This window comes from Dreissena polymorpha, chromosome 13 (assembly GCF_020536995.1).
Source record: "Dreissena polymorpha isolate Duluth1 chromosome 13, UMN_Dpol_1.0, whole genome shotgun sequence".
Taxonomy (NCBI): Eukaryota; Metazoa; Mollusca; class Bivalvia; order Myida; family Dreissenidae; genus Dreissena; species Dreissena polymorpha.
The window spans coordinates 9009776-9028866 of record NC_068367.1 but is presented as its reverse complement, the minus strand read 5'-3'; the positions used below and the strand labels follow the sequence as shown (position 1 = coordinate 9028866).

At 32.5% G+C, this 19091-nt stretch overlaps 1 protein-coding gene and 2 long non-coding RNA genes across 5 annotated transcripts in view; 2 read left to right on the top strand and 1 right to left on the bottom strand.

Annotated features, from left to right (window-relative positions):
• Nucleotides 1-556: 556 nt before the first annotated feature.
• The window catches only part of LOC127855473 (zinc finger protein 1-like), a 49645-nt gene continuing 31110 nt past the window's right edge, over nt 557-19091 (top strand). The window contains exon 1 of one of the 2 annotated variants that reach the window (XM_052391063.1): nt 557-620. In XM_052391063.1, the coding sequence (XP_052247023.1) occupies nt 560-620 (61 nt within the window). In that variant the 5' untranslated portion in view covers nt 557-559. Of the gene's footprint in view, nt 621-1032; nt 1494-19091 lie in introns of those variants that run through there. The other variant, XM_052391062.1, reaches the window with a different exon arrangement.
• Nucleotides 6176-10212, top strand: LOC127855474 (uncharacterized). 2 transcript variants are annotated; one of them, XR_008037561.1, is made up of 5 exons: nt 6176-6572; nt 7133-7197; nt 8003-8064; nt 8399-8440; nt 8851-10212. It is a non-coding gene; the product is annotated as an uncharacterized LOC127855474 (long non-coding RNA). The 2 variants fall into 2 exon arrangements; XR_008037560.1 differs by lacking the exon at nt 6176-6572 and adding an exon at nt 6690-6781.
• On the bottom strand, nt 8816-11587 carry LOC127855475 (uncharacterized). Its single transcript, XR_008037562.1, has 2 exons — nt 9846-11587; nt 8816-9617 (listed from the first exon to the last, which is right to left on the bottom strand). It is a non-coding gene; the product is annotated as an uncharacterized LOC127855475 (long non-coding RNA).

Here is a 19091-nt window from a genome sequence, read left to right as displayed (position 1 = left end):
CGTATAGATTGGGGTAACGAATTCCAATTTTTTTGCTAGAAAATTCAAACGATTGTTTGAAATAGTTTGTTTTGGGTATACGCACTAGCTTTAAATCCCCCTTTTCGCAAGATCGCAAGTTATAGTGATTATTTTGTGAAGGTGTCAAAAGGTCACGTATGTATGTTGGGTTTGATTGTGAAATGCTTTAAATACAATAACTGACGTGAAATAGTGATTACGCTGTTCGAAAGTCAACCATTTTAGATCTTTAATTACAGTAGTGTTTTTGAATTAGTGTTGTACTTTTTATTTAAAATATGTGCACCACAACGCTTTTGTAATTATAAAAATATTACAACATATAACTATGTTATATTTTACTGTCTGTAGACTATATAAAATAAGTCTTTGCGGTCTTTTTATAAAGAACTAAATATAATAAGAAATATTAAAGAATTTATAATAAAGTAGGTATAGTTCGAGTCTTTGATATGCCCCTTTAAAGAAAAAATCGTGCATTCCTGAACAATTGTACGTCATCGATGACGTCAAGAAATCTCAATTCTCAGTACTCTATATGCAGGTTGAAATGGCCGTTCATGTAAACATGGACGACCTGCACTCGACCACTCTAAAAGGTACGTAGTGGTATCATTAAACAAATACTTAATAAAAATACGTATGTACATTACAAATAAACGGAAGAGTATTTATAATGTATCTTTTCGACTAAAGAGCGTGTTACTACAACGTTTTTTCCAGTCAATAATCGGAACGATATCAATCCGTGACGTGTACCTCAGTTCTACCTGTCACATAACTTAGCCTTGAGACAGGCTGAAGTTCTGTTATAAGCATGGCAATTCATTTCGATTAAACTGATCAAAACTGGCGATCCAATTGCGGTAATTGGCTCGTAAAACAAGCAAATTGAATTATCTTCGCAGATAAAACGCAGCCTGCGTTAATTGAAACCAACAACACACCTTTACTACCTTTGCAGAGGTACAGCCATAATACGATAAGTTAATTCACTACTAATATCTTGGAGACTCGAATTTCACCTGATATAACCTCGCCGAAACTTTTAACGGCGTCAACGTTGTCACAAGCTTGAACCAAATTCGAGCCACCTGGCTGTTCGATAAATACCACAACTAGAGCGATCATGTAGCTATTTTCGCCTGGACCATTTGCCAGGCGCCGCATTGAAGCTGTAACAAGCACAACGACACGTCAGGGATGTTGGACTATTGTTTATTTACTCGGGCTTTAAACCGTGCTTTAACCTTTTCAAAATATCAACTCACGTAAGCGCCTAAAAGGTATCATTTTAAGGTTGCTTTAATACGCTATATAGGAAATTGTCTGGCGGAAGCCGATACTTACGGGCATCTCACTGTCATGCGCAATGATACTAACTCAGGTCGGAATATTTCTCAATTCAATTGAAATGATGGAAGGAGTCAGGTGCGGACGACGGAAACAGAAAAATCCGCGACGCAAAAACGGTATGTTGTATCTTTTTCACGATTGTTCTCTTCCTAAGAAAGTACATAAATGGTTAAAATCACAAAAAATGCCATATATGGAAGAAAAAGCGATCTTACGTGATTTTTACGTGGCTTTTACCTTCCTAGTACCTGACATGCGCGTGCCGTGTTTATGTTGGCTGCTGAAGTTGCTCGGTGCATCTTTTGGCGGGAAATAGTGTCATTTAGTAGATTTAACACGAAAACATACTCTATGTGACATTTTATGCAAGTATTCTCTGGTTTTGAGGTAAAGGTAAACAGGGATTAAGGCAGAAATATTTAACCTCAATTGGGTGTGTAAGTCAGATGATTATGTTAAGTTTTCCATGATGGCGGACGGATGCAAGCACTTGTAAAGAGCGAGTCACAGCGCAGGCAAGATCTATTGTATATGTTATTATATGTGTTGTTATTTAAGATGAAATTTGTTTTTCATGTATTAAATATGATAAGTTTCGAAATATTGATAGGTGAAATGATAAATTTAACAATTTGTAAGAAAAATGGCGGACAATAGGCACGCATTTTTCAGCGTTGTCGCTAAATTGGTCTGCCATGGATACAATATGGATAATATTGTTTGGAAGTGGGGTAATTCTCACAATAAAAGTTAAAATTCGTACAGTTTTTCGTGAGAGCATGGCTTTTCCCAGGTCGTTACCTCACTCTGTGTAATTCATTAGGTGTCGGGGCGTAAGGTGTTTTTACAACTTGACAATTTAGAAAATAAGAGGAATTCATTTTGATTGAAACCACATGTTAAATGTCTGTTTTCGCCAGGATTTAATCAAAAATGGGGTCTGTGTAAAACAGGGCTGCTAGACCTGTATGTAAAGGTGAACTACCTATAGGCAAACCTTTTAAAAGACTAGAGACTCGTTACATAAATAGGTATTAGTTATGGTCACTATAACTTTTTACTATACAGCCCTATCATGTATAAAGGTAATCAGTACAGTAATTCTTATTTCAACTATGTATATAAATACTACACAATTTAACAAAGAAATCAAAGGGAACAACAAATAAAGAAAATGCAAATGAGCCTCATATTGATTTCCTTTTTTGAGAGTTCCACTAGAGGAATGAGAGAACATTATGTTAATGTGGTTGACAGCCTCATAGAGTTGCAGCCAATGGCCTGGCAGCTAGGGTCCAGAGATATTGGTGATGGAAAAAGCTTTCACATGAGCTGGTTTTGTAATGTACAAATTGTGTTGCAGGCCTTAAAATTGACTGCCTTTTGATGCTAATGTTCTGAAATGTATTAAAGATTAATTATTATAAGTTGCAATTATCATATTATATTATTTGTGTATGATACTATTTTTATTTTATGATATTAGTATAAGTTATTATTAATGATTATTATGGTATTATATATATATATATATATATATATATATATATATATATATATATATATATATCATATTATACATGTATGATATTATGTATTATATTATATTAAGTTTTATATCTATTATATCATATATTAGAGCTATTATATTATTTTGTAGAGCTATTATATTTTACTATTAAATTAAACAGCTATGATATTATATAGCTATAATATTGTATAGTCATTATAAATGTTATATTACAGGGCTATTATATTACAAAGCAATTGTATTGTAGCTATTATAGTAAAGAGCTATTCAATATACAGCTTTTATATTATAGAGCTATTATATAACAAAGCTATTGTATTGTAGAGCTATTATATTAAAGAGCTGACGCCTATTCAATTTATCAGCTTTTATATGATAGAGCTATTACATTATATAGCTAATATATTATATAGCTATTATTTTAAAGAGCTATTCAATTAAACATTTATTATATTATTGTATTGTAAAGCCATTAAATTAGAGAGATATGTTATTTCAGAGTTATAATATTATAGAGCTGCTATGTTATAGAGCTATTACAGAGCCATTATATTAAAGAATTATTTCATGAAACATCTTTTTTAATATATATAAGATCTGTTATATTATGGAACTATTATATTATAGAGCTATTGTATTATAGAGCTTTTATATTACAGAGCTATTATAATATCAAGTGATTATATTATAGAACTATTAAATTATAGAGCTATTATATTATAGAGATTTTATATTATGGAGCTATAACAAATGAACATCATTCCAAATTTCAATATACTTTCATTAGTAAACATTGTGGCCATATATCTAAAATAATAAAAATATCAAAAAAACATTTGTTTGTTAAGAAATATAGCAAACAAGAGATGTGTTTGTCAGAAATACAATGCCTGATATTGCGCCCCTTTGAAGCCATATATTTGACCTTTGACATTGAATGATGACCTTGACCTTTCACCACTCAAAATGTGCAGCTTCATGAGATACACATGCATGCCAAATATTAAGTTGCTATCTTCAATATTGCAAAGTTATGACCAAGGTTAAAGTTTTGGGACACACACAATGACCGACCGACCAACCGACCGACCGACCAACCGACCGACTGAATGACAGGCCAAAAACAATATACCCCCGATCATTCGATCCGGGGGCAAAAAAACATTTATAATCAAAGATTAATATTCATAAAAATTAATCTACATCTAGTATAACACCATTGTTAGAGAACTGACAATGATTTCATAAGCAGGCAATATTTTGCACTCACTGGATTAAATATAGGAGTTTTATGCAATATTGTTGTTTACAATGCTGCTCCGGGACGGTGAGTGAAGCAGCTCGTCTCAGTTATCATACCATGAAAAAATTCTTCACAATGGCTACCTATGTAAAAAAGACTGAGCCAGTCCAATTGAGTTAGCTAAATTTTCTCAATCGGCATACCTCGCTGATTATCATTGATAAAGGTTAAAGTCTGCTTGGTTTTTATCCTCTTTCAAATTTATTGAGAGGTTCGGGACAGGAACCAGACACAAAACTGCCAGGTGGCACTTCAAACGCTGTGACGCTCAGGGAAAACCCCAAATGTAGTTATTTTTTAGATTTGATCAAGAATGTAACCCGCCTCCCAGTTTCGCTGAATGGGTCAAGTTCCCCACGGGTACAACTTCCCCGTACTCCCAATTGTGTGTACCCAATTTTTTTTTCGTACCCAAATTTTTTTTCGTACCCAATTTTTTTTTCGTACCCACATTTTTGTTCGTACCCAAATGTTTTTTCGTACCTAATTTTTTTTCGTACCCATATTTTTTCATACCCAATTTTTTTTTCGTACCCAATTTTTTTTCATACCCAAATTTTTTTTTTACCCAAATTTTTTTTAGTACCAAAATATTTTTTGGGCATAATTGTTTCGTACCCAAATTTTTTTCGTACCCCAAATTTTCGTACCCACATACACAATTGTGGTGATGTAGATAAACTTAAATTGATGCTTTTATATCCTTCCTCTTCAAAAGCATTGCCACACCAGTACTGTCAGTACTTTGATTTACTTTTGTCATTTGTCATTTGCCATTGCAAACTTACAAAATTGGTCCTTAAAAGAAAAATGAAACACATTAAATGGAAATGATTACCGGTATATTGTCTTTTATGTATGTGGATTACTTCAAGTACTTAGAATCAAAGTACTGGTAATGAGAACTAACTACTGAGAATTGTTTTTAGATGACCAGGACAATAATTACATTTTGAAATGTGACTTTTTTAACACACCTACAAAATGTAAACACATTAAATAGAAATGCCATTAAATTGATATTGTCATATTTGCTTTATTTAGGCAGAGAATCTCTTGGTTTTAGTACTCATCACTTACAACTTAGCTTTGGTGTCCAAAAGAAAAAAAACTGCATTTCAAATGAAATAAGATGTTCATTTTTGTTTAAATTATACACTTATGCATGTAGCTTTAAAGCAAGTTTCCGCAGGTTCATTTTTGAATAAGATATAGTTTCAACTTGTGTGAACAAAGGTACCTCATAACTGATCAAGTTCAAGTACAATTGTCTCAAGCTCAAAAGGGAAATTAATTTTTAGAAATAGTACATAGATCACTTTAGTTTTAGAACGTTAATTAACAGTTCATATGACTGATTTATAAACCATCTATATAGAAACCACAGAACATGAACTATAATGTTAACTGTGCATGTATCTCGAATACAAATTTTCAAGCAACACTTCCGTAGTCTGAAGTATTTCATAAATTGCTTCAACTAGGAAGTAGACCAGGTGACGTTAACTACAATTAGTTGCGCAAGTGTGTCACACGGTAAATGGCAAATTGTTTTTAACATATCAACATTTCCTAGAAGATTTAATATAATACTTTATTTCAATCTTTGTCTTGCAGATTTTGAGATATTGATCATTGTTGGTACAATATGATCAGTTAAAACCAAATTAAGTTCTCCTTTTAGATACTACATTTGTAGTAGCTTAAAATTCTGCATTAAGCTGCTCCATGTTTAATTTATTGGAGGATGGCATGCATTATTGACAAAAGACCAGTCTCTGATTTGTAGAACAGCATGTGTACATGATACAAAGATATGTCTGTTAAATTGAATTTTAATGAAAAGTTATGGGCCTTGCCAACTGTCAAATTGGTGTAGTAGTTTGTACACAGGTTTCACACTTTGAGGGCAAGGGTTCAATTTGCCACACCAGGAGCCGTATTCATCAATAATAAACTCAAACTTGGACTCAAACTCAGACTTTGACTCAGGCTTAGACTTACTAAAGACAGACTCAGGATTCGTATTCACGAACGCATTTGGAAATAGACTTCAATAAGATTGTGTTTTTTTAATGACGTCACGACTAAGCGAACTCTCTAGTAGGGAAAACGCGCCAAATAGTGTCAAAAATAGTAGCGGACATGTTTGCTATAACTTATTGAATGGAGTGTTTGGCAGTTGAAGACAGCGAAACGAAGCGCCAGCAGGTCCAGATTGGTCCGAGCCAGAGATTGTTTTTAATGCGCTGGTTCGGGACCGCTGGAACCTTCTATCCGCGAGTATAAGGGGATCGGAGCCGAAAAGATTTTGGTTATTCGAAGAAAAAAATGGGACGAGGTGGCGAGTAGAATATCAATGTAAGTTACATGTTATTATCGTATCTGCCTTATAGTTGTAATATTTTATTTAATAGCTTACTTTTTGATTTGCTACCGATGTCGTTTTTACTAGCGCCGAATAATGCACTATGTAAACAAGGGGCATAACCACTCAGCAAATTGTACTTACGGATTTCGGATGTGATTGTGGAATGTGTTTTAGTTTCAAACATTTGTTATAATTTATGGTACGGTTGCACGTTCTTTGTTTCCAAAATTTGCACAAGTGAATTGTTATTTAAGTATTAATAATGAATATTTGTGGTTTCACGGATAAGTTTACCATTTAAGGAGGTCTATTGTTTTAGTTTTCATCTCGTACCCTGTTAGATTCGTACCCATGTGTGTTTTATTCGTATCTGATTACAATCTGCACATTTCCAAACGAACTTTTCATTTACTACACGTTTACATTGATAACTATTACCCTGTATGTCGTTTATATTAAACTAATCGACAGTTATGATGGCAAACATGAAATGTAATGTGTTTCATAAATACTGCTATACATCATACAATTGTTTTTATTAAACTTTCAGAAAATTTGGGGTCGCAAAAACTGGTGAACAGTGCCAGAAGAAGAACCAAAATTCCAAGGCTCGGTGTAAGTTAATTACTTTTTTTGTTATGCTTTCATTAAATTAATTTTGTTGAAAAACTATAATCAATTGCAATTAGTTTGTTTCAATATTACTACATGTCGAACCTAATATGTGTTTTCTATGTGATATAATCACAATACCTACTTACTTATATTGTTTAAATTTGTAAAAAAGCTTATGAGCATTTTCATTGGTTAATGTATGTTTTATGATACTGTATTATTTTGCTGAAATGGTGCTAGAATATATACAGCTACGTCACGCATTGAAAACAATTTTCAGTTTTTTTCGTTAAATTTAACTTAATAATAATTGTTTAAATGCGTAATTTAATTAGTGTTATAAAAAAGATCTGACACTTGTCAATTCATATGATTATTGATTAAACTCATCAAGGAAATATATAGGTAAGCTCACCAAAGGTGCACTAAATAACAATATTCATGAACTCATTCACAGAAATATGGTATGAAATGGCAACTTTTATCAGAGTCTTTGTTTGTTGTAAATATAGCAGGGTTTGGTATAAGGACAATTAAAATAAAACATTAAGATCATTAATTTAGATCGGCTAATGAAGTTTGTGCATTTAAGGAAGTATTTCTATTCCTTTTTGTTAGATACTTTAAATCTCTTGACTATTTCAATTTTGTTGTTGAGTTCATTTATTCAAGGAATGAGTGCAAATACAGACATTGTATTTCTTGGTAATCAACTAATTATTATTATTAATGAGCATAAGTGTATGTGCGTAAGTGTTTTACAAAGTTATATGTTTGAATTAATTTGTGCGTTTAATTTTTGCAGCTTCTTCATATGCGTTACAAAGCAGTGAGCGTGCCACAACAGCCAGCAGTGAAGAACATATGGTGAATAAATAGATTATCATTTATATGCAAACCATTAACCATATGTATAGAACATTGACAATGCAAACCATATGACTTATATTGTATGCATCACATTCAACATAGTGTACAATATAAGAGAAATTCACCCTTATATAAACACAAAATAAAAGAAAAAAACATGCATTAAATTAACATTAAACATTGTGTTTGAAAGTTAACACTGGGATTATTATACATTAACTTAAGTATAGTATATTAACATTAGTTGTCAATTTTATTGCATTGAAAACATCACTGGATTAAATTAATTTAGATTTTTTAAGTGACACTATATTTTTTCATGTGATTTCAGAGTGTACCAGTCATGAAAGTAGAGGCATTAAGTGTAAAGAATGTAAGTTTTGGATATCTTTAAATTTAGATTTCAAATTGTCTGGAACAAATCTTGAAAATTAAATATTAATAAATTTAACACTTAGATAGCTCTAATTGAAGGTATTGCAGTGCATACAATTAATTTTTAATAATTAACTTGCATGGATGGAATTTTAGTTCTTAGAACTATACTGACAATACCATTTGACAAAGCAAGTACTGTATAATGTTATTATGTAATATGCAACAAAAGTCATGCATTTGTTGAAACATAATTAGCATCAAATATGTTAAAACATAGTACCAATGCATAGTACCAATGCATACATAGATTATGTGATATATATGTATTAATTTTTTAACCTTTGAAGATCATAATATGAGAACAAGTCCATTTATACAAATCACACTTTTTATCCATTTTTGCAGCGCTCACAAAGAAGAACGACAAGAGATCACAAGCCGATACCTTAACAAAACTTACAGAGAAACCGATGGGAAATAACTAAGAAAAATTAGAATAAGAAATAAAAAAGTTGACTGTAGAAATTGAAATAATACATTTGGAGAAAAAGATGTGTTTAGTGTCAATACGTGACCAAGTGCTATAACTCTGACATGTAATATACTAGTAGTAGATTTATTCGCCTTTTTGTAATTAAAAGGATCTTATTATTTTTTGTGCAACTACTTCATAACTCTATTATTTCTAAAATAGATAGTCTATATTAGAAATAATAGTTATGGGGCAGTTGCACACAAAATAATAAGATTTTTTTTTTATTCAAAAAGGGGCATACTATTATTTCTATGATAAAAATATGATTCTATCCCTTTTTGTACTTATAAAATTCCAGTCAATATTTGTGTGCTTTAAGAAATGTAGGTTAAATATTACATTGGTCATTGTATTATGTTACTGACATATAAAATACATTCTACATTCAAAGAGGAATATTAGTTGAATGCGGTGTCTTGGGACACTTCTTGATATTATTTGCTTACAAGATATCCATCATTGATAATAATAAAATTCTTCATTCAATTAACTGAATGAAATTCCAGAATAATGGTAGATACAGTTATGTGAATTTGAAATTAGACATCAACAAATCCTGGCATCATGCTTTCGCCCTGGCCAACTGGCAGTGAACTTGAGTGAAGCTCGTTATTCTGTAGCTGGCATCATACACAGCCTGTTAACATAAAACATGTTATATTACACTAACAAAATAAGACATATTTTTGTATTTTTTTTCTTAGGTATTTGATAAAATGCTGATAAAATGTTTCTTATTTTGCTAATGGCAAACTGTTAAAATTAACATACAGTTGTTTCATTAAATATTTGTGTTTAAAATAAAGTTGTATCAAATAAAAAGGATTGCATTTAGACTTGCACATAACTGACTGTTAAGCCATACCTGAACGTTGATGGTGGGAACGCCCTTTCGCCATATGTAGCCTTCTACATGGTTTACTGGCTTCTTGATATGCACATGCGTCCAATCGATGCACCCCAAAGTACTTGTAAAACCTGAAAGTTGATCATTTAAAATTGACCCATTTTTTGTAAAAATTACAATATTAATAAGTAAATAGATATTGATATAAATGGATTATGATCGGTGCATTTATGTGCATTATATTGAATGAAAGTTCTGCCTTATGTCAGAAGTGATGCAATATGCTGATGTGTCTTAACTTGATAATCAAATTTAATGTCATCGTTTTACTATTGATTGAAAATGCAATAATATGTGCATTTGAGAATAAAATATTATTCCTGTTGTTGAGTGTTTTATTAATTTACAAATAAAGTGCATTACAACAATGCACTTGCCATCAACAAATGCATATTCTACAGCATTTGTCGCAAAAATACATTTTGTATTGGAACTCAATTACAACATAGACAGACACAAGGACAGATGCACATATGGATTCAGGTGTACCCTATATCTTCTAAACAGGGTGTATAATTTGCACATTAATTATAGCACCTTTTTTAAAATTAATAAACATTAATTAACATTACATTTAAGATCAAGAATTTAAAAATAACTAAATAATCGTCATAATTTATTTTGAAAATGTTGAGAAAAAAAAAGTCTCCGATGTAATTTCGAACCACTGACTAGTCGGTCAAATATAATCACGAGCACCGATGCGCTACCAACTGCGTCATGGCAGTGTAACTTTTTTCGGCATATACATATCTATAGGTAAATTCCTACATCTATAAATAGATTTGTAATAGTAATGAAATCAAAATTTATGCATAGTAAATGTCTTGTAAACGTTTTCTAATAGGTTTCCCTTTTTAGAGAATATCCATTATTATAGTTTATGATACATGCAAATTATATGTTATTACTTTTTCATTCAAACAACAAGTATTATCCATAAAATTAGTGCATGTTCACGTTCATTAAGTTTGGAGATTATTTTCACAAAAGACAACAAACAAACGCGGACAAATATGAATTTGACAGTTGTTTACAATAAATAAGAACAATTGCAAAATGCACACATCGCAAATGACTCACGTATCAGCGATCGCACCAAGTTCTTGTTTTGCACGAACGGCGTCGTACCAGCTGGAAATTTGACAACTTCAACTCTCTAGCTGTCAAAATATTATTGACCTGTGCACAGGTCTACCTAGTTCTGGCTACCATAACTTTAAATGCCGCTTTTTTATGATTTTTGCCACGTTGCTCGGGAAAGTACACACTGCCAGGGCGACCGGAACTTGCAGAATCCGCATCGTATTGCGGCTCAACTATTCCTTGCAAATATTGCAAAGAAATACGATTCCCGGTCGGGTTAAACGATACCGTTTGTAAAGTTCAATATCCCTATAAATCTCCAAAGGGTTGGTACGATCTAGATACACTCTTTCAAATATAATATTATTATTACGCAAGGAGCTCGTGCGGCGGCCATTTTGTAAAGTAAACGCTCAAACGACGTTACGTCATGATTGTATAGCGTAAGTCTAAACATTGTAGACTTAGCATTTGAGACTTATCTTACTGAGTCTGAGTCTAAAACTAACCATTTTATGTTTCGTGAATTAAGTTTTGTAAGGCTGAGTCTGAGTCTGAGTCAGAAACTGGAGCTGAGTCTAAGATTTGAGACTTACGTACATTGGTGAATACGGCTCCTGGGGTATGAGAGTTTGATAGGTGGTTACCATACCTAACATGAGGATTTCTTTCTCCGAGTAATAAGAACAAGTCAACTCATCAATGGAATATCGTTAAGCTAAACTTAAAAGCAATTAAAGACAAAATTATAAGTAAATAGAGAAATAACTCTGTCAAAATCCAAGAAACAGTTATGACTACAGCATTGCATCATCAATAAGATCCTTAGCTCTCAATTTTAATACTTTAACTGCCTTGTAGAGTTGCACTGCAGGACATATAGAACACTGGAGTTACTGATTTTAAAAAAACATCAAAAACCTCATACTTTAAGTAAAAGTTCACACAAGGACACTTAACTCTGGAAATGCAAAATAAAATTCAACAAGATAGCCGCCAACCTTTGCTGTTATGGTTTTCTCTTTTCCGTATGAGAAAGAAAAGCTTTGAACGTTTCAAATTGATACAAAATTAAAGGAATATTTGCAGAATGGATGAAAAAAAAAAAATCACTCATTAACACAATAATGCAGATGAGCAGTGACTGGAGATCTACATTTTTGTTATTCAAATAGTTGAGCTGAATTCCCTCGAAACTAAAATTATGTTTTAATTTTAATTTTTAATTTGCTTATGTTTTAATTGAAAACTATAAGTGTATTGCTTTCATAAAATTACCTTATTTGGTAAAGTAAGATTTGTAATGTGCATGTATATGTGACTGTATGACAGATTTACAAGTGCACATTTCCTGAGTTTGGTTTCTCACTAGGTGATGTTTCAAGTACCTCACTGTTACTTTGTAGGCCTAATTAGCCATTGATTTACAATGTGTAGTTCTCAAAATGATGTTGGTGACATGCAGAAAGAAGCAGAGGTTGTCAAGATCAGTGTGTGTTGATCATTGCAGTTGTGGTTTAATACTGGTACATAAATGGGTATATTGATGGTACTTCTCCTATATATAGACATGTATTTAAAACAACACATATTCCCATTTTAGATGCACATATTTATTGAATAGAAATGAAAAATGATGACAGCTTTAAGAAAAAAAATGTAAATAACATCTGTTCAATACACACCTATATTGGAATTTAAACTATTGCCTACAAAAATCGCACACTTCAATCAGGATAGGTTAATGCTCCAGAACCATTCTTACTAAGAGTGCTTTTATAAATAAAAACTGTTGAATATTTCATTTATAAGGAATTTTTAGCTACTTATTTTACATCCCTTGGGTTAACTGTATGTAATTATTCATAAAATATTTGACTCCGCGTTTATAAAAATGAGACGCACATTTTCAGCAATCATATCATAAATATATTTCAAAGGATAACCTCTTACTATTTTTCTTAATCATAAAATAATTATGAGCCGTCAATATGCCCCTTAAAGGGTCATATAAGTACTGAATGTTTAAATGCCTTTGAACAACTGTAAATGAGAATCAAAGATTATGTCATCAATCGGGACTATTGCAATACAATATCAATTGTGTCACCTTGCTAAATTATATTCATAGCAGAATATGTTCGTAAACTTACATACATGTATAGAAATAGAATGAAGATGAACAGAAAAGAAGATAATAAAAACACCAAATTTCACAAATGATTGTTGCTTGATTCTAATTTATTGGCATCATTTTTAATGTTATTTGCATCACTTGCCTCCATCACCTTTTTGTCAACTGAATGCTCCAATAATCATGATACTTCTATAATCAGGTGGACAACACATCGAGCTTCTTGGCACTATTCTCAACCCCAATTAGTTTTTAATTGCAATAATTTTGTGAACATCGAAAAAAAAAATAAACAAAAAGAAATTCTTCAAGTTAATTTATATTTTCTATTTACTATCTGCTAATGATTTCATTAAAGAATTCAGCTTAAAGAATTCTAGAAAAGCCAATGTCTAGTTAAAATGTTTTAATCCCCAAATGAGATTTCATGAAATGCAGAGACAGATGGCAGAATTTGATTGGATAAGACCAATTTTCATGAACTGTAATTGGGAGCCATTTGGGTGAGGGCCATTAATGGATTTTGTCATGAAAATCATGCTTAACAGTGAATTTTTTGCAAGTTCTTTTAGCAGTGAAGCATCTTTGATAATTATCTTGTGTCAGCATTTTGTGATAGGAGAGATGAGTAATTGTCATGGTTTGAAAAGAAAGTTTGTTTGTAATAGAACAATGAAACAAAGGACGTGTAATATAGGACTCAATTGTTTTGACATTGTAATATAATTTACAAAACCTAGAACTTATTTTGGAACACACTTGAGAACATTTCAGCTGCATCTTAGCTTGTTTTGTTTCAACTCATGGAACAAAATGATGCATGTAAAAACAAAAAATATCTTTTTTAAAATGTATTTGACGTATATCCTGACTATGAAATAAAGCTAGACAATTTATGTTACCCAACTTTATAAATTGCCAAATAAAAACTGGAATAGTAATTAACAATTCATCTTAAGATACACAAAAGTATTAATAATTAGAACTTTGATTGAGGTGACCCCTGTTTGCTCAGGTCTGGTATGGCTCAGGAAGGGGGAACCCCTGCTGGTGGCATTCTGGTAATGAATTCTGCCATACCAGGAATTACCTGATAATTGCAGACTTACAGACTGAACTCTTCAGAACCAAACAGGTGTGAATATTTCCTTGTTTATTAAGTCTTCAGCTCAAAAACATGTTTTGTTGGATGTATGGATGCTGTGGAAAAAGGTTAAGGGGTTGTTAATAGCAACATCACCCCTATTCCTACCCCACGCCACTGAGTCAACCCTGTAAACTCCAGCCTTGGTAAAAAAGGTCTGGAAATAAAGACCAACATCTACATCATGATAGCAGGCTCATGTGATGCAGCCCTCACAAACATTAAATCAGTCATCATGTGCAATATTATATAGCCAAGGATTTGTGCAATTCAGTTCTTACCCTACCATCTTCTTTTTAAGGGTCTGCATGTTTCCTTGTTATGTTGTGAATACTCTTGAAAACCACTTAAAGTTTTGGGGACCTAGTGTAAAACCGGTTTATCTCAGTATATGTTTTCATGCTAGCTACAGTAGTAGAGAGCTGAGGGCATGATGAACCAGCTTCCCTAGGCGGGGAGTTTACGGACTACCTGTAAGATGGAACAATTTGTTCCCAGATCTGACCACTGATTAGCAAAGGTGTGCACAACTGATAAGCCTGTATGGCATTTCAATCATGCCCACTCTTACTTCACCTTGAATGATAATTGCTTTTGAAGTTTCCTATGAGATATGGGTTCATATAAATGGTCCCATAATAAAAAAAGCTTTATTGAATAAGAAGTATTTGGGTGCAGGATGTATTATGAAATAATTGTATGTTGATTGTTTATTGAGATTTACATTTGAACAATAATATTTACAATATATCAATATGTTTATTTATGTCAATATGAAAATTTGATGAATGTAAAAGGATGACAGTTCAAGGGCTCTTTTTAGAATTTTCAAAAACCGCAACAGTTTACTTTATATTATAACAACAAATTATATTTATACTTTAAATCAACAAACCTTTTGTAAACTTAACAAACCTGTACTGATATATTGCCATAATGTTAGAAAGTAAACCTGTTGTGGTAAAGGCCGTGGTGTACATTCCTGCTGTTAGGTAATGCAATATTGAATATTATGATGTTTGACATTTATACTTTACACCTAAATAGGTTATTATGTTGGTAATAGTTGGTGTGAGCATTTTGCTGAAGCCAATCTTACAGAATGTGTTTCCTTGCGTAAATAATTAACCAGTTGTTGTTTTTTTGTTGATTATGTGATGTTGGAATTGATATTGTACCGACCCCTCACATAAAGGACACCTTGAGATGAAATTGTGGATTTGTTTTTCAGATCATCAACCCCCTATTCTAGCACATTAAATTATTTCTAAATATTAATGTATAGAAAACTGGGTATTTGCATCAATTATCAACTATAATGTGCAAATTATATCCATATTTTCATCATTTGTATAAGCTGATCATTTGTATGAGAGGAGCTGATTGGTCTGAAGGGGGTTTCCCAGGTAGCATTGCTGATTATCAGATGATCTCCTTAGAACAGTAGCTAGCTGCCTGATAGGCCCAGCCTCCCTGCCTACAAATGTAGACTGGCACCTGGAAGTGTGGCTTCCACAGATATTCCTGCCCTTAACACTAAACATTCTCTTCAGTTGAAAGATGTTGATATCGATTTCTTGTGGTCAGTTTAGGTATTTGCTTCAGTTGAAAGATGTAGACATCCATGTCATGTGATCTGGTTAGTTTAAACCTATTTAATAAGCTTCCTACAGCATCAAAAGCTGCTGATGATACAGCTTAGTCTTGTAGCAACACTCTCACATCCATTGTCTTGTATGAACCAGTAATTAGTGTCTTTGGAAAATGGTAAGAACACTCTGTAAATGAGATTTGCTTAATGAATTTCATTGTACATGTTTTTGTGAGTGCTCGTTCATTGCTGTTGAAGATCTTGTTTGAAATAATTCAGACTTTGAAATGTCCTACACGTATATAGGGAAGCATATAATATTGTGTACCAGAAAGCAGGAATGAAATTCTTACTACTTGGTAGGCAGTTTCCTCATAAACAAATTGCAGAAGTGATATCTCTTGTAATAACATGTTGTGAACATCATGCAAATAGCTTACATTAGCATTTATTTCAAGAGAAATTAACATGCAGCTTCTGGACAAGAAGTATCATGGATTTGTGTTTCTTATTATTGAACATTTCCTTCAATATGCAACCAAAAAAATTCCTGATGTTCTTTTAACAAATATGTATGCATTTACTGAAGTACGTTTTCATTTTTTAATTTATGATGAATTTCTCTTTAATAAACACTTACTTCAGATATGGAAGAAATATGAAATCTCAATGCATTCAAATAGTTTGAAGAAGTGTTACATTTACTAAATAATGTAATCAAATTCATGTTGTAATTTCTGTAGAAATAAGAAAACAATAAGAAAACATCAATTTTCAAATTGCATAATGCACTATCAACAAAACAAGCCCATCCACATGGAATATTTTTCTTGATACTGGTACCCATGGTGACCAGTCTATAAGTGTTGCTCATAAGCACCTGGCTTCTATAATCAGGTAAATGTATTTATAGGTAAAAACATTAAGCTTTATGTTACCTGTGCATGACAAAAACTGCATTTTTAAGTCTATAAAAAAAGTGACCGATCAAAATTAACATAAAATGTATAATTTGCGGAATAGATCAACACGGAAACTGGCCAAAAAGTGTTGCTATGGCTGTTGCTGTGGAGAAAAGAAGAAACCAACACATTCAGGTATGCACATGGCATTCTCTTTGAGAATCAAAATGGCGATTTGGAGGTTGAAGTTTGGTATAAAGTGGGGCATAAATTTAATAATGTGTTTCCTGCCTTGTGGTTGTTACCAGAAACATTGGGAGTTCATAACAAATTGTTCTGTCAGTTTTGTATATGATTTGATTGTTGATGAATAGCTGTTTGTGTCTACATTAATGATAAATATCTAAATTCTATCTGTACCTGCAGAAGTTTAATATCGCAGGTGTAAGAAGGTTACTGGGTCAAATAACATTGCCATAACTCATGCTTGGCAACACAAGTTATAAAACCAGCTCAAAATCAGTTAAATGACACAATAATGTCAGGTAATATGATGGACTGTTGCACAAATGTTGGGAAACTCAACCTGATAATACTCAATGTGAGAAAAATTAGGATCAGCTAGGTTAAAGATGACTTTTAATCTATTTCTAGAATTTTTTGCAGATGAGTAAACATAATTAATAGATTTTTTTTAAAGAATCTTAGTTCACATTTTTACTTTTAACTTTTGTTTTGTTACAGTATATGGTAGTACCTCAATTTACCAGTGTAATGTTGCACATACCAAACATGTAGTGGTGCTTGGCTTTCAATAATGTGGTATGCGTCATATGGTTTTATATATTTCTCAAGGTTTTAAACAATAAAACTGAGATTTTCCAACATAATTTACAGAAATATAAAGACACCCTGCCCCACCCCAACCATTAACTTGTTAATGTAAGACATGGATATTTGGGCTGGGCTATATTTGAGCAGTGCTTCATAAGTAACGAAGTAATTATTGTTTCATCATTGTTGTTTTATCATTAAATCTTTGGCACATGTCAACCAGTCTGGTGCCTGGAGAAGTGTATCAAGCCCTCATATCTCATACTAAGCCAACCCATAAAAAGCTTAAACCTTCTACACCTTGGAACACAAAATGTCAATTATTTTTCCACCAGCTTTTAACACCCTTGCTGAATGACTTAGTTAATATTGCACACACTGGGTGTGGGCCAGTTAGCACCCTGTCAGGCACTGGCTCAGTGGATGTAGTTATGGAAGGTGTACAAAGTTACAAAGTACTACAAACCAATGATTGACTGTCATTAACATTGGGGCTTAGATATATGATACATGGGGAGACATTAAGCTAAATGTCAGAGTTTGGTCACCTCATTACACTAATGGCAGGAGGGGACATTGGGGGTAACCAATGCCAGTGATTGTAAAGTGTTGGAGTTGCGATGGATCTAGTAGTGTCATGAGCGGTTAAATTGGCTTTTATTTGCTATAGAATAATAGGTTAACCCATTACCACTTAGATACATATTTTTACGCATTTTTAGTCCCTTAGAAAGTAAATTTAATTAAAGACCTTTCTTATTAGATTCAAGTTTTAAATGCTTCAATTCCAACCCTTAGACACTGATGAGCAGCAAACAGCATAAAACCTGAACAGACTGTGAGTTACTTGCAGGCTGTTCTGGTTTTATGCTGTTTGCACATAGCCATTTTTACTTTGCTTCTAAGAGGGAAAGGGTAAAATAAACCAGAATTTTAAATAATTATGCTTATCTCAGGTCACCTTTTTTCTTCACATTAAGAACATTGAACAGTCTTCACAAAAATATAATGATACATTGCCATTTGAATGAAACAAAATATAAGTATTGTAATATCTTGTAAGTACCATACCGGTACCATACTTTCACCAACAGTGACTATAGATTAGCCCTCCGTTGGTTTTGGAGTCTGTCCCCTCAATGATTCCTGCTTTCACTCAAAACAAAACAAAGAAATTTTGATCGTTCACCTTGTAACAAAGGTAAGGTCACTGTTGTGTGATAAAATTATAGAAGACAGTTAATATTTGTAATAACACAATATGATATCATCATGAAACTTGGTATACACATAGGTCAACTGGTTTGCCCTATATCTTTTATATCTGTCTATCAATCGTTTCATTTGTTCATCCGTCAGTTTGTCAGTCCGTCCACGCAAATTGAAATAACTTAAGTGCATCAGTTGTGATCCTGAAACCTTGGAATATACCTTACCTGCTGACAGGATTATACATGACCTTTACATTGTCCAAAGATCATGTATGCACTACATTTCTTCACAAGAGGATTTA